At 36.4% G+C, this 23102-nt stretch overlaps 1 protein-coding gene across 1 annotated transcript in view; it reads left to right on the top strand.

The window, feature by feature from the left end:
• HCN1 (hyperpolarization activated cyclic nucleotide gated potassium channel 1) overlaps positions 1 to 23102 on the top strand; it is a 194796-nt gene that overhangs the window by 131981 nt on the left and 39713 nt on the right. Inside the window, exon 5 of the mRNA XM_036403601.1 lies at positions 18625 to 18771. Within this exon, the coding sequence (XP_036259494.1) occupies positions 18625 to 18771 (147 nt within the window). The remainder of the gene's footprint in view (positions 1 to 18624; positions 18772 to 23102) is intronic.

Raw genomic sequence — 23102 nt, 5'->3', positions numbered from 1 at the left:
ACACCAAAGGAATTACTTATTTTGGAAAATGAGGGGTGGTTTCCTTTATCCTTGAATTTGACCTACTTGGAAAAAACACATAAACAAACAAACAAAAAACACCCCAAAATTAAACCAAAACAAAACCAAAAAAACCCAAACTAAAACAGGAAAATAAAGCAAACCCTTTTCTCAGCAGGGTTTCTCTACTTTTGCAGGTTTTTAGAAAATTCTCATCAGCTTACACAGACATATATCCTATTCAGCTTTGCCACAGTGCAGTATTTTAAATGGTAAAGAATTTTTAAGTGTTTTATCAAGTGATCAAGTACAAGAGTTGCTAACAGTTTTGTACAATGTTAGGACTTCAGTAGTAAGTATTCATTTTAACCAGAAGCCATATAGTCATCACAGTATTGTGAACAACAAAATTCATTATTCCCTAAATATTTAGGCATGACTGAGAGTCATTGCACACCATAGTATTTGTGGATTGTTTCTGGTAGTTATAATTCCTGGATTTGTGAGTTTATTTGGAAGTCCAGGGTGTCTTATAGTTAGAAAAGGGTTTGTAAGTGTTGCCTTTAGGATTATTTCTGAATCATCTTATGCTTTTTTGGCATACATCATTATCACTGACTGCTAAATGTAGAGATGTAGTATTCCTGGCTTCTGTGAGCCTTATTGGTCCTTGTAGAAAGCAATGAGATTTATTAGAACAAAGCAAGCAATTAAAAGATACTTGGTATCACTCAAAATTCTGAAAGGGAAAACATTCTGGAAGGGAAAAAATAGCTGAATCTCAGAAAAATCTTTTCAGGTACTCTAGTTCACAGGATGCATCCTGTTATTTGATAGAACATGCACATAATAGAACTTGTAGGTACATTAATCCTTTTATTTATATGCATCTTTTAACTTGATGTGTAATTAAGGCCATCATGAAATCAGCTGACATATAAATGAATATGTAAATTCTCAGCCATGAGAACTAGTGTGGGCTGTGCAGGCAGAAGCTTATTCACTAAGCATGAAAATATTTGTTGTGTCATGATAAGGCCTTCACTGCCATCTCTTTTTTTCTCTTTCTCATCTTTATCAGTGTTTTATTTATAATAATTACCTGGATTTTTGCTGCACATACTTGTGATATTGACATTGGTCTTCACAATTTTTGAAACAGGAAAGAATGATAGATAGCATTGCAAAAAGGGAACAAAATATTTTCCCTCTCCCAATCAAAAATCAGAAATTACTCACCTTTAATGATACAACATTAAAAAAATCAACAATTCTTTTTCTCTCAAGTTGAACTGAATATGATGTTTAGTTTGAGAGCAAGAGTTTGGAGAAAAATATAAATTAGTCAGAACATTCTCAATAGACTGCTCTCCTCTTTTGTCCTGGTACTTCATTATTGTTTCATCTTCTCATTACCCCATTCTTGCTGGGGAAATCGGGCTGGTGATTTTTGCCTTTCCTCTGAGAAGGCGCTTGGTCCCTGCCGGCAGCAGGTACTGTGCAAGCCAAGTGCTCTCCACCCGGCTGCATCATACCTGTGCCAAAGTGTAATAGACTCCCACTGCTTCTAAAATGACAGATGGGACTGTCTTTGATTTATTGCTGTGTTGGGGGTAATTTACCTATAAAGTGTTCTGCTGTCTTGCATTATGGATTAGGTTTCTAGCAGTTTTCCATATGAAACTGCAGAGCAAGCTCATTACAATTGCAACCATGTTCATGATGACTATATAAAATTAGCTGTGAAGGCATGAAGTTATTCTAGAGTCAGATTTTACACACAATCTGCTTTCTTTCCACAGTAATTACCATAGGCTCCCACACTAAATAGATTTTTTTAAAAAAAAGAGAGAAACAAGAAACAAGGAACTAAGTTTTGGGCTTCAAACTTTCTGTTCAAACACAGCACGAGTTACAAATTTAGCAAGAGAAAACTGTGATTCACACCAGATAGCTATAGCAGGTAGCTATTATCCAAGTTGCACTAGAATAACTGTGCTTATGTCCTGTAGATGGATAGAAGGAAATAGAAGTCAATATTATCTAATATAATATTAGGAGTGAGAAAATAATCCTTTCTGTGAAAGATTATGGGGTTTTTTCCTTTACTTTGTTAGGGAAAAAGGGAAGAAAGAAGGATTGATTATTTTTATATTGATTTGTACATCGTAGTTCTTTCCCAACCTCACCCTGTTTCTCAATATTTGAGAAATTAACATATGTATACTCTGAGAAGAAAATAATTTGTATAAATAAGACATGCAGTATTTATAAATGCTTTGGAGTGCAGAGGATAGCAGAATAACCAAAGCATTTTCCCTTCAAATGAGTGTTTTAAAAACCCTTTTGTATTGTTTTGTGTGATAAATTAACAGTTTAATCCAAGTGGTTATTAACCTTGAAAAAATATTGTAACACTAATTCAAGAAAATTTATAAGAAAGGACAAGCACTAATAAATATAGAAGTAGAATGCTTTTAACTCCATTTGTTTTCATAAAATACACTAGACCTGCCTTTTACATCTTATGCTACCAAAGGAAAAAAAAAACCTTCAGAAAACATTTTTCTAAATGCTAGTTACTTAAGCATAATAAAAGGGCTTTTAGAATAAAAATTCACAGTGCTATGTTTTCACAGGTTGGGGTTAGGAAACTGTAATTTTCAGAAAGATATCTATACAATCTCCTTCTAGACAAAATATTTGTTGGTCAGAATTTGATGTATATGTAAAAGTAATTTTATAAAGTTTTGAGGAAAACACTGAGAATTTTTTAAAATGAGAAGTGAAGTCTTCGGGTGTTTCTTGTTATGCATATGAAGGAGCTGGTAACTAGAATTTATGGAATTAATTCCCCTATTGTAAGATACCTCCCAATCCTTTTTAATTTTTCAACATTTTTTAAGGCATAGGCCTTTGCTTCCCCTGATTTAGTAGGGAATGTAAGTAAGAGAGGTGGGTGATCACCTGGCTGAAGAGTCCATCTGTCTTTGTTGCTGTTTTATTCCTGCACACTGTCTGATGTTGTTCAGCCCATGTTTGGGCATCATCAGGCAGCATCAGAGGATGGACGTGGCCCCACCTTAGCCAGGAGTACCACTGACACCAGAGGCAACCCAAAAGGATGACTCAAAGGAAAACTGAGGCAGAGAGCCTCAGAAGATGACTGGTCAGTGTAACAGAGATAGTGGAAAGGCATGTCTGGCTTTTTCCTATGGTATGCCTGCAAGGAAAACCAGTTTGAAATGGCAGGAGCCAAAGAATATGTGAGAGGAAGTGAGGATGAAAGAAACAACAGGGACTGCACCGGGGGTAGAGGATGTTGACTTGTTTTAGAGAAGAACTGTGGTTGACAGAGGAGCTTGTATTGAGGGATTTGTTGATGGCTAAGCAGGAACCTCTCATTGGGCAGTACATGATGTCATCTGAAAGAATTTAGGAAGTCATTTGACACACACTCTGAATTTTTGGCAAAGAGATAGAGATGAACCTTCTATTTCCGCCTGCATATCCCCTCACTTTGAACAGCAGCTTCTGTGTGTGCACAGTGCAAATAAAAGAAGAGAACTGAAGTGAGGATGATCAATGGAATGATTACCTGGATTACTATATCACATTACCGAGTTCAGCCAGGTGGGAAGTTTTGGGTTGCATGAGCAGAGACAAGATAACATCTGATAATCCCTGCTCCATCAGGTGCAGCTGTAAGGCATGAGCAGTATTTACTCTTTAAGCAGTGTTGCTAGGAAAAAAATCTGAAATCTGGTGTAAAAATGGAAAAAAGAGATTTAAAACTCTGATGAACTACATTGGTCCATTGATTTCAAAACAAAGCTATAACAGTCAGAAAGTAACTGCGTGAAAAATGATAGCACAGTAAAATCAACAGTATATGTAACTCAGTAAATGAAAAGATACTTTTTTTATTGCTGAATGATTGTGGTTTAGATTTGTTTGCAAAATATTTAAAAAACAGGCTCTTGCTCTGCAAAAGTTTATGATTTAAGATGGAGAACAGTATAACCTTGCAAAATAGTACCAAAACAAGATATTTTTTGGAACAGATATAAACCTTAGCTCTTCCTTGGTTTTACTTCAGCTTTATTTTCCTTCATAGTTTCTCAGTCTACCAGCACTGCCCCCAGTCCCCATGTCTCTTTCTAAGGAAGTCTCTGCATCTGGCAGAGACCATTTGTCCTCTTCTTCCTCAAAACCCTCCACAAAACCAGTCTATTTTGTGTGGTTTGGAGAAGACAGGGCATTCATCTAAACCTTGCACCATGCCTTCCATGGCAGGAAAAGAAAGCTTTCATTTTCCAAATGATTCAGTATCACTTAACATCAAGAAAGTTAGAGCTTCCTGGGGAGGGCCCAGTGATGTAACTACATAGAATAATGTGAAAAAGGAGAAGAATGGGGGGAAAATGAATAATGAAAGCACTGTGCTGTGGTATATCCATTAATTTAGGTGTAAGCGCCATTGCATGTGGCTTTTAAATTTGCAGTACAGTTCTGATCAGAGGAGGGATCAATCAGGCAGGCTGAGAAAATGAGCTGTCTCTGTCTGCAGCAGCTGAAGGCAGCTCCTCAGAATGTTAGCCTGGATTTCTGCAGCACACCAGGGCTAAAGGCAGAAAATTTCTCAAAACAACGTTTTACACTATAACTTACATTATATGCTATTTCTGATATACTCTTCCTGGGTGGCAGAGAGAGCTTTTGCTTTAGCCATCAATTTGTGCTGTGAAAAACAGAAGGAAGTGCCAGCTTATACCTGAAGTGGTTGCTGCCTTAAAATTGTTAGGTTACCACCTAATTGTTAGGTAGTTTTTATCTGTAGTGAGGTTCTTACGTTACACTGAAGTTTTAGTGGAAGCAATATTCCATTTCAGGAATTAGCATTGCAGACCCTTGTGCTATATTTGATTATGATTACTCAAAATTTCGTAGTCTGTACAGCTTCAAAATTTGATTTATTGGTAAGACATTCTGAATTCTTCCAGGTCTTGATTCAGATTCAGTTTAAAAACAAAATGCAAATGAAAAGGTTTTTCTTGCCTCAGCACCTCGTTACCTGTGGTTTTCACATAGCCCAGGTGTAGTTTTCTCTATTGGGGGTGCACTGCTGTTCTCTTTGCAAGGTTTCCCTTGTGATCTACATCAAATATCTCTGGAATAATGAAAAGGTGATTTTTTATTTATCTATTTCATGCTTTAAAAACTGGACAAAAAAAAAAGGCTCTTTTCAAAACCAATTTTTTTAACAAAACCAAGTGTTTTGCATTGCCTACCAGGAAGAGTCCTCCTTGCCAGGGCTATGCAGGTGCCTTCTCAGCTTCAGCAGGGGTCCTGCACTGCAGCCTTTCCATGAGACACCATTGTCAGTGCTGGTAATGGTGTTTGGGGAACTAGCTCAGAATAAAAGTGAATTTTCCATTGGGCCTGAACAACAGTACACATGGCAGACTATCATAATCACAGCCAGTGGTACTGGAGTGCAAATTGCTTCTCTTGCTCTGGAAATAAAGGATCCTTTATTCAACTCTAAGGCAAATTTTCCTAAAATTTCAGGTGCTGAGTTGAGTGGTTCTAAAATACTTAAGATGGGAAGAAATAAATCTGTATTTCATAAACCATATTTCTTTAAGTGTAAGAAACTATGAGGAATCCTTAGGTCTTTAAAATTGTTTGTAGAATTGTTTAAGGACCCTTTATTAGCCTTTTACTCTTTTCATGTTTTTTCCATAGCACCTTACAGGTGTTTTGCCCATTTCCTCAAAGCACTCTCTATTTCTCCTTCTTGTTCTGAAAGAAGATGGAAAAGAAAATAAAGGTATTATTTCACAGAAGCTCAGTTCTTTTTCTTTAACAGTTACAGTCTATGGCTTCACTTTTGAATGAATCCAGCTATACTGAATAAAAGACTTCCCTAATGTTTCTGCAGAAATGATCAGCACAGAAGTACAGAATCAACATTAATTTGAGACTTAAATATCCATAGATATTTGGGAAGCAATCCGCTATTTCTAAGAACTTTTTGCATTGTTTTGGAGAATAAAAAGTAAGATCTACTCTTTATGTAAGATTTGATGCATTTGGATGATCAAGTGGTCAATGCATTGAATTATGTCTTCATAACCAGAACTATTACAGGAATCATTAGTCTATTTCTTTGAAGAATTGCCTTAAAATTTGTTCTTTGCAGAATGTTTCATTGGCTTTTCCATTCCTGATAGAGCCTGTAGTTCTCATATATACCTCATTTTTATTCTAATTAAAAAATTATCTTTAAGTCATTAAAAATTGAAGGTTTTTTTTTCCTGTACCTAGTGAATAAGTTCCATAATTCTGGAATGTAAGAGAATACATCCTGTTGCTCAGTCATTCCTCTGGAACCATCAGGTCTATAATGATGCTTTTCAGGAGAGTACAAAAGGTTGCTTGGAATATTACTTTCCTGCCATGGCTGTCGTTTATCAGAGAAGCCTTCAGATGCCATAAATTTATTTCTCTGAGGATGTCTCTGAAGTGTGAATACTTCAAGACTATAAAAATGTAAGGTAAGAAAAAGAAGATTATGGGTAGTTTAGAAGAAGAAATAAAACAAAACAGCTGTGAATGTGAAGATGAAGAGCATTTTGTCAAGATGGCTGCAGGTATTGGTGAAGAATGCATGAATATTATGTGATACTGAGTGTGAAACAGTCTTCTAGGTGACACTGGAGACCTGAACAGTTCGAAAAAGAGTCTTAGATTATCTAAAAATAAGTTGTAGTCTTCAAGTCTCATTTTTAAGTGGAAGGGCTCTTTGTGTCATGCTAGAGTATCTAGCTGTATTCTCAAATAAAATATGCAAGGTTTCATACTGCAGATATTAAACAATAATTCGTAAAGTAATGATAGTATTAATGAGGTTACCTGTTCAGAGCAGAGGTTGTCTGGTCTCCTTTAAGCTCCTATGGGTCTTAAAAAATCTTAGTACTGCATTTGTCTGACATTGTCTCAGGTGTTTACATGTGAAATGCCTGCAGGGAGGTGGATGAATTGCAGCCAAAGGCCCTGTGTAGGCTTTTCTTCCCCATGAGTAGCATCTGCATGAGATGACTCTTTGTGCTTCCCAGCACCCTAATTTTATATAAGTGATTATGCATTCTTGGAAAAGCATGGTGAAATGTGATCATCTACATCAATTTTTTTACCCCAACAAAGGACAAGAGAAGTTTCTGTCTTTATCTGATACACATGTAATAGACAATTAGAAAAGACACTGGGAGATGCCCTGCCCAGCCTTGATGAACCATTTCCCCATCATTAAGACATTTCTGTGAAATGAGGGAAAGCCAGTTTTGGGTCTCTGATCAGAGGTCAAGAAAAGCAATACATCCTTTAACAGAGCAACTTTACTTACTGAAGAATCTCTTTGTTTCTCCCTTTAGCTTTGAACACACCTTCCCATGTAAGATAAACTTACTGGCCTGCAAATATCTTGACATGGAAGTGAAAAATGTGAAAATGGGTGCATTAAAAAAGAAAGGTCTTTTTGATGAATTGGCATTTTTCTCTAATTAATACAAAAGGAACTGGGAAGCCATAATTAAGTTTTATCAGAGACAAAATTACCAGGATCAGCAGCTGTATTGTGCCAGTGTTCCTGTCTTGTGTGTGCTGGTGCTGCTGGTAGCATAGCTGTTGGCACAACACCAAGCAGATGTAACAATTACACTGTTAATAAAACTTACTTTCTTCTTCTTTTCATTGCAACTATTAAACAATAGATACAGAGTTACATAATTTCAACCTAATTAAACATTTTTCTATATTTCTTTTCTAAATTGCTACTTCAATTTGCTTCTTGAAATAACTGGATTTCCTGTGGGTGAGATGCTCCCAACTAAGCATGCCAGTTTAGCTAAAGGCATTGTGGGACACGCAGAATTTAGCATTATGCAATGCTTCTGTGCAGCAGGATGGTGGTTTGAGGTGAAGCCCATGCCAGAGGAAACCAGGGCTTCTGATAAACAGAATTAGCACAAATCTCCAAAAACCTTACATCGAAAAGGAAATAGGTGATTGACCAGTGTGCATTCAATGCCCAGGTCCAGATGTCCCCATCGTGGATCCTGGAGCTGCACAAAATCCTGCTCATGCCCAGAACTGAAGAAGTGACCCAGCAGAGATGGGCTGATCCCTTTTGCTTCCCTAGACTGCTTGTCAGGGGAATAACTCCTTTTGTCTCCTGCTCCTCCCCTCCAGGCACTTACTTGAATGTATATTCTTTCTTACTGGCCAAGTAAATTCAAAAAAGGGGAAGAAAAAAAAAAAAAAGAAAAAGAAACTCAACTTGTTTAAAAGATAAGGAAAATTATTGTACAAGATGACAGGATAGGTATTAAATTTCATGTTAAAACTGGCAACTCTAAGGAGGCCATTACAGCATATCTGATATTTTTAAATAAGTTGTCATCTTTACAGTTAAGAAAGAAAATCCTCTTGCCTTAGACTTGATACAGTTTCACCAAGCGTAGCACAGAGGAGAGATGTTTTTCTTCTCATGCCTTGGGGCTCTGATTGTTGTTTCATTAAATCAGAGTCCTGTCATTGCCTCTGTGAAGAGAGGAACCGATCCTGGTTTTCATGCTGTTTCACTCCCCTTTTTAAAGCAGTAAAAAGCAAATTTGTGAAAGATAAAGAACGGTCTAAGAAAACAAATCCTATTCAGAAATCTCCCTATAACTTAATTAATTTCTCAATTACACTAATTGAAAGGAACAATAATAAGAGATTGTGTATTTTGTGGCAACTGAAAGGAAATGTTTAATTACTGCTTGTAAGTAAAATGACAGTTTAAAGCATTCTTGTAAGCAACAGTACTCTTTGGGGGGTAATTAGTGAAAAATAGATGGTAAACAGATGATAGCTTTTAGGCTAAACAAATCACTTCTGTTCCATCTCATGATAAAGAATTATAAAATTGAACTTACCATTAACATGCCATTCAGTAGGAATACTTAAATTTTATTTTGATCTGTGTTTGATTATAAACTGTTTTTTTCTTTATGTGCAAATATCTGTATGTTAAGTAAAGTAGCAGTAAAGAAAGCAGATTGTAGAAATATCTCTTGAGCCCTGATAAATTCAGCTTTCAGTGACTGTGGGATGGACAGGTGAGCTTATTACTTTGCCACTACCAAAATATGATAACCAAATATTTGACTGCCATGTGCCCTGCTTAATGTTTATTCTGAACACAGACAGATCTCTGGTCATTTAAGAGCCATCTGACCTTACTCATTTTTGAGTTATCATCACAGGTAATCATCCTGTGAGTTAAAGTCAGTGCTAACTTCAGGTCTGACGAAGTATTTGGTTAGAGAGTGTCCTTTGGTGCCTTAGTGATCAGGTTAAAAATTCAGCTGGCTCATGAATAGCCGTTGCATGCCAGAGGACCACGCATAAACAGGAGGTGTTTCTGAAATGGAAATTGCTTGTTTTTCCATTGTGGTTGGGGAAACATGCAAGAGAGGGACAGAAATTGGAGTCTGGTCCCCATTTGAAGCATGGAGATATTTCAACTTGCATTCCTAATAATACCAGTCAAAGAAAGGACAAAAAGGAGTATAAAAGAATGAACTATACAAACACCAGACTTAGAGTAACCCTTGCAATGGGCACAGTTGTGTTCCCTGATTCCTGGTTGAATTTCCATTGGAGAGCAATGGCCAAGTGCCTGAAAACTGGCTGAAACCCTCTAGCACATATGAAGCAGTAGCCTAAAGAGATTATTTTTAATATTAGGACAGAATGAAGAAGTGCACTTCTGTAAAGGTGAAAAAATCTGTTCTATGGAAGAGAATGAGAACTCCAAATAGGAAATGCATACTAGCAGCTACTGAAGATCATGCTTTTAAATGGCAGATGAAATTGAACAGACATTGAGCTTAAACACTTCAGGAGTATTCAGAAATCCTTCTAGCTTGGGAAGGTGTTGGCCTTTCCTTTCTGTCCTCCAGTAATTTAAAAATGATTCTGATTCTAACCCAAGGGCAGTAGGTCCTTGTGTTTACATAAATTAAGGTCCTTGCAGTAATAAGGAATCCTCATTAGTGAGGCAGGATTTCCTTATGGTAGAAGAGAGATGATCAGTGATTATGCTCTCCACTTTATTCTGGCTGCTGGTAGCTGAGCTCCAGGGCTAGAGTGATCAGCATAGCTAATAGAGAGCAGCAGACCCAGTCTGTTACTGTGTGGGTCTTTACCTGAGTCAAGGCACACAAACTGGTTTGGACTCTGCTGACAATGCAGAGTCAGATGACAGATGACAGGCTGACTAAATAGCATGGTTTGCAGTATCAGACAGAGAGGAAGCATGTAACCATCCTGCAGTGGCTACATGCCCTGCTCAGATTCCCATAGTCAAACACTGGCAGGGCTGGAAATATGGGTGGCCCATCTTTTTTGAGTAGGAATACCAGTTTTACCTCATTTACACCACTATGTGTCAGGAATAAGGCTTGTAGCTGATGACAAGTTAAGGAGTTAAAGAAGAGAAAAATACCAGGGTCTCACAATAAATGTGACAAGAAAAATTGAAAATTTGTTAAGTAGCCATTAATAAATATTAGCTATACAATTCTCATTCCTTTCCCATTAATCTACAACTTAATGTCTTTTAAAATTATTTTAACATAAAACCCACTTATAATGTTAGATTGGAAGTTCCTGCAGATGGAGAAAATGATAGCCTGGTGTCTATGATTGTCTAATATTATTTAAATTCTTCCTGGGAGAAACCTCAGGGATTTTTTTCCTAGACATTACTTTTACTTATACAGATTAGATTATTTGTTTCGCACACTGAAGCAATATCATGTGATATTCAGACATCCAACTGCCCACTGAGCTAGGTAGTCGGCACTATTGAATACTGGCTTGAGATAAAAGATTGTAAACAATCTATTATCTGCCTTTTCAAATGATTGAGTGAAAAAGTAAATTGATTCACTATTTTATATGAGAGAGAAAGATACCATAGAAAGGGGGATATGTATTGCATGAAACGACACATTCTTTTTGGGGGTAACAAGGTAATTTTTATGTACCATTTAAATAGCATTGCATAATAGAGTAGAATTTAATTTAAGTAATTTATAAAGTGTTTTAGCAAACTAGCTGCTCTTAAAATGCACATTTTATTTCAGAATAGTATCTTTAAATAGAAATTATTTCATTCTGGGATCTTTGTACAGTATTTTGCAAATCTTTTACCTGTGTTCATAAAAAGTATATTTTGCTGAAAGATTGTTTTTAAAAAGTGATATTACTTCTTTTTCATATGAAAAAACTGTTCTCCTTTATAATTTTTCAGTAGTCACTCATTGCACTTGCAGTTATCCTTCTGCGCAGAAAAAAAATTTCAACAAATGAAGTCTAGATAAAATGCTTAAAAGTTAATTGCCTGTGAATTTTTGATCAGATGAAACTTGCTTGTTTATTTTAAAAATTTCTTCCTCAATGTAATTTGAGTGAAAAGTCAACACTCAGCTGAATGCGAAATGTAAGTGTAGTAGACATTACTGTCAATTGTAAACCAGAATATTATTTTTATGCACTTAATGTTTCGCTAGAAATTGAAGCTTCCTGAATATTTCTTAGTTTGTGTAATTCCCTGATTGTTCGCTTTCCAAGCCCACCATGCATTAGAACAATTTTGAGAGAGAGGAAGAAAACCTCTCATGCCTTTAATATGACAAAGCTTCTCCCCTTCTGCAATTTGCAAATGTGTGGTCATCGTTCAGTTCTGTCCCTTCCATACAGCTCATGCTATCTCCAGGGCTGAGCATCACTGCAGCTTGAGAGGGAGGCAGATATTTTGAATAACAAGCATACTTTCCACAAAGCAAAATTTTCCATGAAAACCATTAGCTTTTATACACTTCAAGAAAGTTATTTTTCCATTAAAAAACAAATAAACAAACAAAAAGCCCGCAGCAAAACCCCCAACATAATGGTTTTTTACCTTACAACATTTTGCATTTTGTTTTGGGTAGCTTCAATATAACGCTGCATTTGGCTATACAGTTGTCGCAAGTGCTATCCCTCCTGTTCTGTATCACAGGATCCCTGTTGAACCTTCCCTCTTTTCTTCAAAATTCTTCTGCTTGGTACCTCCTGCAGAGAAAGGAGGGGCCTAAAACTCCATGTATATGCAAATTGTTAAACTGGGTGTTCATATGTTTTGAAACAATTTCCTGGGCCTCTTCCTCCATCTTCCCCCCAGTCTGTATGAAAATCAGAAAGATTTACTCCCTTTTCTTCACTGAAAAGTAAATAAAAATCTGTAATCAGAAAACAAAACCTTGAGCTCAACAAAGTGAAGGACAAGAGGTGAGTCAAAGCTCCTCTGTTCCTTTAGTTTGTTTCAAGGCTTTACAGCACAATAGCAGAGAGAAAAAGGACTTTGATATCAATAATTTCTGAGGTGTAAAGCCAGTGAGCTTTCATAGGGATTAAAAAATACTGGAAAATAGTTTTTTAATGTTTTAAACTGTGTTTATAGAAACAAGCTACCACTAAAAAGCTATTTGAACACTATAAAAGTATTTAGTTGTCCATTTTATTCTATGCTTGCTATTAAGATCAGCTGGTTTTTTAAATGCTTGGTAACTGTTAGTCAGCTGAATTCTGGGTTTAATCAGAACTAAACACTTCTTATGTGCATTTATGTATTGGGACATACAGGATGTTTCTGGCATCTCTTCTGTGTAGATATTTGCCACGTAGATCATAACATGTCACCTACACAAAACTGATTTGCTTTAGGCTATATAGACCTCATTCTTCTCTCATGAGCAAATCTGGTGAAGGACAGCAATTTTCTTTGCTGTCACATGTGCTACTGCCAGTCTACACCCCAGTTTGGTTATTTTGGCCCAATTGCAAGTTTTTGAGATACCAAGCTGGACTGAGAGGACATAGTCTCAACCTTTCCCAAGGGAGTCTCAGGTTAGCCTTTAGAGAGAAATTTTTTCATAGAAAAGATGATAAAACATTGAAATGGGCTGGTGCCCAAGGAAGGGGTGGAGTCACTTTCCCTGGAGGTGTTTAAGGATTTGGCACTCAGTGCCATGGTGTGGTTGACATTGTAGTGTTTAGTCACTGTTTGGAATTGATGATCCCAGAGGTCTTTTCCAACCTAATTGATTTGTGATTGTGTGGTAGAAAAATACCTAGAGGCATGATATTCCCACAAGGCTTGTGCTAAGCAATGGTTTGATAGGTATAAAGGTTGGTTAGGGTGGTATAAAGCTTCAGATGCTAGTATTGCAGAAAGATCAAAATAGAATGAACTTAGTTTTAAGAGATCAAGTAATAGTAATAAGATGAAATGCAGAAACTCAAAATATAGGGACTCAGGTACTAGTACAAGCTGCTGTTACAAACTGGGAGATGAAGAGAACAGCAACTGTAAGTGGCAAGGAGAAAATGAGAAATCTGAGTGCTGAAGCTGCTCATAAAATGGCTGCAAACAACATTTTCAATGTGTCTTGGTTTTGCAATAGATGGGAAAGAAATCAGTCTGAACTACAAATTGGTGATACTTCTTCTAAAGTATTATGTACTATTCTAGTAATTGCAGTTGGATAGAAATGAACCCAAGCTAGAACAGATGAAAGAGAAGAGAGCCAGTTCTAAACAAAAATGCTGTGATCTGAACAAAAAGCAGAATCAACTACCTGCATGAAGCTGGGAAGAGACACAATTCACTATAAATACTCCAGAGAGAAATACCAAGAGACAGTATCTTTTGAAACTGCTAGATAATTTTGTACTAACATTAGTTGATTTAAACTGCATCTGAATATATTTAGACTAAAATTTAAAATAAGGTTCAGAACTATATATGACCACTGAGCTTCTTGAAATAGCATGTTTGTTACTTAGAAAGGATTCATCTTAATCAAATTCCTCCTCTTATCTTTCTACTCCTTTTCAGTGAGTTAAATCTTCTGCATATTTTAATGCTGTGTAGATTCTTCCTTCATACATGATATGCAAGTATCTTCAAACCATTTTAAGACTACTGATGGATTTGTTGCATCTAAATTGTGGGACAGAACTTCCTTGATTCAGTAGAAGGATTTCACTAATGATCTTTGCTTTCTTTTACCTTTGCAATCAGTATATAGGATTTTTTTTCGCCACATATCATTAAACTTTGTATTTGTAAAGATACAGCTGGCTATAAATATATTTGACTGGCTATAAGTCTCAATAAAATGCTATTTATAGTTGCTTAGTTTTTTGGGGGAAACTTTCTTAAAAGTGAGGCTCTATTGCCAAGGACAAAATTATTGTAAGAAGTGCAAAAGGCCTATTGTTCAAGCTGGACTTTTAACTGATGGTACACGGACCTAGGTTCTTTGAAAAAATAGCCAGTTTGGAAGTTGCTGAGTGTTGACATTTTGAAAAAATTTGACTTTGGCACCTGTGCTTGAAAAGTATTCAGATAGTTTAGGTGGGAGCAGTTCCAGGCACATGAAGGTAATTAGTTTCATGTTTTTCAACTGATGCTATTCATGTCTTTCAAATATTTATGTCATTTATTGTATCAAGGACAGAATGCTGAGCTGTAAAGATTATTAGGACTCCGAGAAATTTTTCAGCTAAAAAGTCAATTCAACTAGTTAGTTACGAAAATTTGTGAAGAAAGGATCTGGTAGGCTCAACATATATGCTAAAATATCTTATGAAAGATCAACATTCAGGTTTCTGTTCTACTGGTTTCACTGGGATTTTTTTTTTGTATTGTGATTTAACATTATATTGTTAAAATATTTTCCCTGCCTCAGTTGCAAATTGTTATGCACAGTATGTCCTTCTTCTCCTTTGCCTTTTCCCATACCTATTTTTTTAAGATAACTGCACTTTCTTAACCCATTCTATTATGGACCCTATATAACTCATGTCATACTCTTCACCTTTTGCTGGAGGAGTCCAGTAGCAGAATTTTGCTACATACAGAGAGACCATGAATAAACTTATATCTGAAACAGCAAGATTCAAATACTACTGGGTGGTGGTTTGCATTAAAATATGTGGAATGTTACTTTGAAACTTTGAAATCCACTTAGCTGTTACCTATTTCAGCAATTTTGTAGCATGTATTGGCATTTTCATTTCAGTGATGAATAGAAAACATATATAAATTACTGAAATTATGACAGTGCAATATATAAATCTCGTTAATATACATAGCCATTTTAGGAGAGACAACTCAATATTCATTTAAAAAAAATATATAGTTGAAGAGTGGTCTGCAACACAGTACTTACTCCATTCAATAGCATTGAAAAGACCAGGAATATATATTTGTAACAGTTATGGCACATCCCTTTAGATGTGCACATGTGAAGTCCTTATTAAATAGTCCTTCCTGGAAAATCAGGTGCTACCTGCTGGAGCAAGGATGGAAAGGTATTAGAAATTAAAAAGCAGGGGGCTACCAGAGTCTTTTGTATTTGAATGTAGTCTGGTGCCTCTCATATGTCATACGAAAAGCCAGAAATAAAAGAAAAAAAAAAAGGAAGTCAGTCTTGAGGGGGCTTACTGTGGCTCTGAAAGTTTTTTTACACAAATGTAATAAACACCAGATGTGTTCTTATAAATGTGGGATTAAGGCATCTATTTTCTGAATAAACCAAAGCAAACAAGAAAAAAACCCCAAAAAAAGTAGCAAAAATCCCACCCCAAAACAAAAAAGCAAGTGCAAATCAAAATTTTAAGTCTAGAGGGGATAAGATAGAGGATGCAGTGTAATGAGAAGAGTCATTAGAAAGAAATTGTTTTTCTCACATATTAAAATGTAGTTTCAAATGTGGATAGGTTACAGCCATTTTAAATATGATTAAAAGATCGTTTTTAAACAAAATTTAACTTTATTGACAGTTTTTTCCACTTCAGATCTAAAATTATACTTAGAAAAATCAAAAAGCTACTGAATTATCATATTTTTAAGGGGTTCAAAACACTAATGAAAATTTTAAAATCTTTTTTACATCTTTTATCTCTTCCAGAAAATATTTCAGTTCTCTTAATGCTATTTGCATTTTTGTAATGCATAAATACAGTCCCGGGAATAATACACAGTATAATTACATTAAAGTGAAAAATACCTTTATTTCTAACCACTATTGATATCTATGGTCTTATACTGATATTTGATATCTGTATCCACAAAGAAAATACTCTCCAATATTAATTTAGACAAATTCCTGGTTTACTACATAAAATTAACAAGACCATATTAATCTTGCTCTCTTTGTGTCTTCATTTCAGCACGGTTTTTTTTGCAATTTTCATGTGACACACCACAGTGGCAACTAATCTGGAATACAGTATTGCCAGTAACATGTAGCAGGCTGACAATATGAACTTGCTTTTCTGAGGAACTGAAAAAGTAATTATTTCTTTTGCAGAGTTAATGAAAGATAACAGTTCCTGAACAAGAGGGCAAGTTAAAAGTTTTGTGGTAACGCTACGCGTGAACAGAACGTCAAGAAGGGAGTAGTAGAACAGTGAATGATATAGAAAATGAGCCAAAATCACACACTGAGAAACATTAGGAAAATACTGATTAAAGAGCTAGTCATAGTATACTACCCACTCACAGACTCAGATATTTAGATATGAGAAGGGATCTTGATATTATATTAGATGATTAAAAACTTCTGGAAATTGGGGAAGGCTTTTCACTTCTTCATAGATTTTTAAAGAAAAGGATGCTAATATTCATCTGTGCCTATTATTCTATATATTACTAATTTGAAAACACTTTTGAGACATGCCAGTGAGAAGCATTACTTTCCTACTAGTTTTATTTTTTCTTTTTCCCTAAAAGTCTCATGTGAAAGCATAAATCTTGTTAAAGAAAATAGCATGCTAGTGCAGGAGAAAGCCCCCATTCAAATAACAGCACTAATGAAAGGCAGCAGTGGAAATTGCTGCCCAAGCAATTTCCTTGTAGCTCGAATTTTCCCTATTTCAAGGTCATTCTGGCATAAAAATCTTCTGCAGCTTGCTTGCAATATACATCAGAATGAATGTATTTCTTTTATTAGCAAGGATTATTCATTATTAGTGTTACTTAAGCCCATTGTGTGTGAATAAGATTGTGTGAGGGAGCAGCCTCTGTCCTAGGGGCCATAGTGATGATGTCTGATTTTAACCCACAATGTATGGATAAATTTCTTCATATCAGATCAGAAACCAATGTCAAGTATGCAAATTTAAATCTCACATCTTAAGGATGTGGGTGAAGAATTGTTACTGCAGAAGGGCAAAATGGCTGTGCAAGGGTTAAATCACTCTAACATAGTCATTGTTAAATAGTCCCATGCAGAATTACTTTCCTTGTATTTTTGGAATGTATGTTGTACACATGGCCTTATCTAATCTTTTGCCACTTTGCAAAGCAAAAGCTAATTTCAGTTACAGAGGATAGAACAGTCTTCAATTATATAAGTTAAAGGATGGATGCTGCAGTTCACAAAAGAGGGCATGTACATTATACATTTGCTTAATTGTTCTACAGAGGTGCCAATCCTAATTAGGACTTCATTGGTTTTCTCGTTGGAAACAGTTTAGATTCCCTAATTAAGCATGAAATAACTAATAAAAAATAAATTAAGACTGTTTACATCTGTGAATCAAGTTTCTGCCAAGTTTTAACTCACCTTTCCGCCTGAGAAGGGATTTATCCTTCTCTGCCTCAGTGCCTTATCCTTTTCAGCTGAGACAAGGATGGGGGCTCTGAAGAGCAAAAATCTTATTCTGGTGGATTGGTCCATTTGTACTTTAGACAACTTGTCCTTTTTGTGGGTCTTACTATGAGTATGTTGATTTGGGACTTCATCTTCTGAAAATTATGCTATCCAAAAAAAGGCAAATCCCCAGAATATAGGACAGAGGACTAGTAAAAACTAAGAAACCAAATGTACAGGGTAAATGAAGTGAGCTCTTCTTGGTCTCCTGGATCCTGGTATCTTTTTCTTCCCTCATTTTCTGTTTCCTGATCCCACACCTATTTTTCTAGTTTACCTTTCTCTTCATCCCTCCTGAGGAATGTTTTCTATTTCATTTTCTCCACAGGTTTTAACTTCATAAGCATACACAACATTAATATGTTGCTTAGCAATACAGCATAGCCAGTTTCTAAAATTTCACAACTTCAGCTCTCCCCAAATGCAGTGCAACAGACTAAACACTGTGTACAGCTTTCCTGTCTACTGCATGAGCTAAAAATTGTGTTGGTGTATTATTGCAGCTCCTGTACAGCTGGGAATTTAGGAAACATATGAGAAGTATGAGGGTTTGGCTTTCAAAATTTATATATTCATATGGATGCCAAAGGTAGTTTCTGTAATTTGTAGATATGCTGTCATGTGAGTAATATTACATTAATTAATATTTGTGTGAGAGTTTTCTGATATGTGAAAAAATTGTTACCTTTATAAAATATGTAGAGCTTAAGTGGACACATGAATGAATTTGTATTTTGTAGATACTTTTAGATAGCAAAAATTTGAGGCTTTTTTCTAATTCTCCTTCCTTTTTTTATCCTGACAGTACAAGCAAGTGGAACAGTACATGTCATTCCACAAGTTACCTGCTGAGATGCGCCAGAAGATCCATGATTACTATGAGCATCGCTACCAAGGCAAGATCTTTGATGAAGAAAATATTTTGAATGAGCTCAATGATCCTCTAAGGGAGGTAAGATTAAAGTATTTGAATAGCTCTTCATGCTAGGAAAAAACTTCTTATCTTTGCTGTTTCTGTGTTGAAATGCTCTTTACCTTCTATAGCATTTCAGCTTCTTTACCATAGTCAATGGATGACCAGGATAATTAAATTTATACTAGGTTGACACAAAGAAATAAGAAGATCTACACTCTATTCAGGACCAGTCTGTCAATCACTGCCACATGAGGATGCCAAAGGATAAAATCCTGCCAAAGAGTAAAACCACACCCTTATTGTTGACTGAAGTTCACATTTCTGCCACTTTTTGAAAAAGAGATCAGCTGGACTAAAATGGTCCTGGGTGAAATTCTTTTTCTACTCTCCCTACTTGTCAGCCATACATCTATACAGATAAAACCACTGAGAGTCACCACCAAGGGAGGGTTGCCTTTTTTCATTTTCTAAAGTAGCATCGTTGGTAAAGGTGGTCTTTACTTGAGATGAGGAAGCTGGAATATTATATATAAAAGTCATTTAAAAAATCTCTTTTTTAGGGGTTATGCTTTGCTATGTTATGTGATGTGATGTGTGGAAGCAGTTGGAATTTTCTCTGCTGGTGTGGGATCTTGCAGTAGCAGAAGTAGCTTCTTAATGGGAATAGAAATCAGATGGTCTTCTGTTGGGCTGTGCTCATGCCTGACCTGGTCGAGGATGTTGGCTGATATCCTCTACTGAAAGAAGAGGAAAAATACCCAGAGAAGAAGCAAGTTAAAAAACTCAAAGGGAAGAGAGCATAAAAAGTGAAAAGAGAAAAGAAACAAGAAAATTAAGGGTGGAACAGTCTAGTATGTGAAACTTGTGTAATTTTCAGTGCTACCAATTTTCAGTGCTTCTAATATCCTCTGCTTTTGGAGGAGTGGTGCTGATTATGTGTCCATATGTGTGTGTATCTATACTTTTGGAAAGATAGATGAAGGTTGGTCAGGGTTTTTTTCAAGTTTTGAGGGGCAAAGAGAGAATCTTTGTCTGTGATGGATTTTCTGTACTACTGAATCCTGCACTTTGTTGGGAGGGGAGAACGTCATAATCCATTGCCAAATTCAATCAAGTTCCATATTTAAAATAGTCATAAAGAAACAAAACCTTGCCAAGTCACAGTTTATCCACACCTCTGTTGTGAAAGTCTCGTAGCGTCCTTCCTACAAACTGCCAAGTGGTAATGGTGAGTGCTGACCAAAATTGTTGGTCTTTGCTAGATGCTTAAAGTCAAAATCAGGCCAAACCATGGTTGTTCTAACAATTTAATAACCCATGACTAAGTTCCAGATCCTTGACCTACTTAATTCCCTCACACAGGTGTAGACTGAGGCCTTCCTTTATATTTTGAGTTAGTGTTTTGGAGTGCAGGTAGAGGGCCCTGGCTTCTGCATTGCCACTGCCTATTTACACTATGGCTCTCCTCAGTAGCTTTTGAAATGCCAAGAGGAGAATGTACTGCAAGAATCTGCCGTGTGGGACAGGAGAAGTGTAGGAACCACCCCTAAACTACAGTGAGAGTAAAAACATGAATCTTGGCCAGTATGGAGCTTCTGTTTTGTTAAGAGAACAGAAGCATGTACAGACACTGACAGCAGAAACAGTTTCATCTGTTTCTACTTCTAAGAAAAGCATTTATCCAAAAGTAAAGCCTGATACCCTTCCATTGCAAAATACTATTTTACTATCAGCAATTTGCAATTGTGGCACCGTAATTACTTGTGTTTTCAGCTTTTCCTGCCTCCCTTTTTGTTTCCTTCCTTCCACTCTCCCTCCCCTAGCCCTGTCCCCTTCCCCTCCTTGTTTTCTAACAGCTTAGAAGCAGAAAGGCAAATTTGGTCAACCATAAAAAACAAAAAGCACTTCTGGTGAGAAATCAAGCATGTAAAATTTCAAAAATTAATGAGCCCCTAAAAACATGAAAGAATAATAGAATTTCATGGAAGGAGTGGCTTCTGATTTTGCTATGGTTATGCTATACTTAGCAGGTCTTTTTTGTTCTCTCTTTTATATAACAAAAAAATAACTACAATCAGGTTGCACATTGCCCTGCTGACAAAACAGTAGAGTTCCAGAGAAAGGTCAAAACAAAGAAAGAGAAAAATAATAACTGGCCACTGGCAGTGCCAGAACAGGTTTCTCAATGAATCTGTCCAAATTTTCAAGGCAGCTTATCAACTGTGGCCTGAAAACATCACTTAGGTACTTTGCTTAGTAATAGTTTCAAATTCTGTTTTAGCTACCACTTCATTATGTGCAGTTTAGTAGTGCAGGTGGTGTCTTTTTGATGCAAATAATGGGTAATAAATTGGAGGCTGTTAAAGGTGGACTATAGTTATTCATATATTGGATGGGCTTTACCATGTTACATGCTATTAACTGCACAAGGCTATAATAGGTAATAGCAAAAATACCCTGGCTGCATCATTGAAAACTAAATATTTAGTGCATTTCTTGAGTTTTTAATTAATCCTACATTTGCTTGTACTTGGAATTTAGAGTAAACATTCAGAGTCTCCATAGGACATAGTTAGCTTGATAAAAGTAGTTTCTGATGAAGACATTAATCTGAAACCATTATTTCCTCACTTGGAGTAAGCAGAACAAAAGAAACTATACTAACTGCTGAGTAATTATAGCATCGTGAAATGTTATGAAAAAATTGCAGAGTTTTCACTACTTCTTGTTCTCAGCCATCCAAATTTACTGTATGGGCTGAAATTTTCCACAGCTATGCTTTCTTTAAGAGTGATGACCTTCTTTTTGGTCCATGTTTTAAAATTTTGGGGGTTTTTTTAGCAAGAAAGTAATTATGCATGATATAAATATGATCATTCAACCATTAAAAATAGCTAAAGTACATAGAATTAGCAGCAAAAATCTAGTGTAAAAATAATTCTTACATGATCAATGCTAGTAATAAAGCTGTATATGCTTATAGAATCATAGAATCATATAATCATAGAATATGCTGAGTTGGAAGGGACTCAGGGTCATTGAGTCCAACCCCTGGCCCTGCACAGCACCATCCATCCCCAGGAGTCACACCCTGTGCCTGAGAGTGTTCAAACACTTCTTGAGCTCTGTCAGGCTGCTGCTGTGACCACTGCCCTGGGGAGCCTGTTCCAGTGCCCAAACACCCTCTGGGGGAAAAATCTTTTTTAATAGGCAACCTTTTTCTAAACCTCCCCTGGCACAATTTCAAGCCATTCCCTTGGATCCTGTCACTGGGCACTCAGAGAAGAGATCAGTGCCTGCCCCTTCTTTTCCCCTCACAAGGAGGTTGTAACTGCAGTGGGGTCTCCCCTCAGTCTCCCCCAGGCTGAACAGACCAGGTGACTTCAGCTGCTCCTATTCAGCTTCCCCTCAAGGCCCTTCACCATTCTTGTTACCCTCCACTAATAGTTCAATGTCCTTTTATACTCTGGCACCCAAAATGGCACACAGGACTCAAGGTGAGGTCACACCAGTGCAGAGCAGGACAATCATCTGCCTTGATAGCAGAGGTTAAGACTTTGCAAAAGAGGATGAATGTTCATTTTAATGAGCTTCTGAACAATATGTTTGGAACATTCATGGTGGATTGGATGATTAAAATAATGAAAATCTGAAAAAAGATTTGATGCATGTGTGTGAGTGCCTAGCTTGGTTGGATAATAGAAATAGAGTCATGCTTATTGTGGGCAATTAACAAGGCTTCATTAAAAAAAAGGGGAAAAGGAATCCTGAACCTTTTTAAACTGTACAAGGCTCTGTCTAAGTGCTTCAAAGTTGAGTAAAGCAACTGGTTCCTGACCTGTATCCTTCAAGAATAATCTAGTATTAACAAAGAGATTGCATTCAATGGCTGGGAACTAAGACAACATTTATGAGACTGAAAAGCTCTATATTCTCCCCTGTTTAGTTAATTGCACAATTTGGGTGTATTAGTCCACCAGTAACGTAATTAATTGGATACTCTCAGCTCTGCACGCTCAAACTGAATTAACCATAAATTGCAATATGCTATGTGCATATCTGCTTGTAAGCATACATGCTCTCTGTATGTATCGTGTACTCTCAAAAGTAAACGATAAGGGTTTCTTTTCATTAAATTCAGAAATTTCACTTGAATTGAAAGCATATCCCCATTTCCACAGATAGACTTATCTGATAATACGTGTCCAGTCTTCTCAAGAACAGGATAATCAAGAGACTCCTGGCAGTTAGAATTTTGGTAGAGATGACAGATTTTAAATTTCTTCTTCGATGCCATGCAGCGTTGGATTCATCCAACCTATCTGTCGCTCCATACAAGTTCTGCAACAAGTCTAAGATAATAATCA

This window comes from Molothrus ater, chromosome Z (assembly GCF_012460135.2).
Source record: "Molothrus ater isolate BHLD 08-10-18 breed brown headed cowbird chromosome Z, BPBGC_Mater_1.1, whole genome shotgun sequence".
NCBI classification, from domain to species: domain Eukaryota; kingdom Metazoa; phylum Chordata; class Aves; order Passeriformes; family Icteridae; genus Molothrus; species Molothrus ater.
Note: the sequence above shows the minus strand (reverse complement) of the source record. Positions and strands in the feature narration are given on the sequence as shown.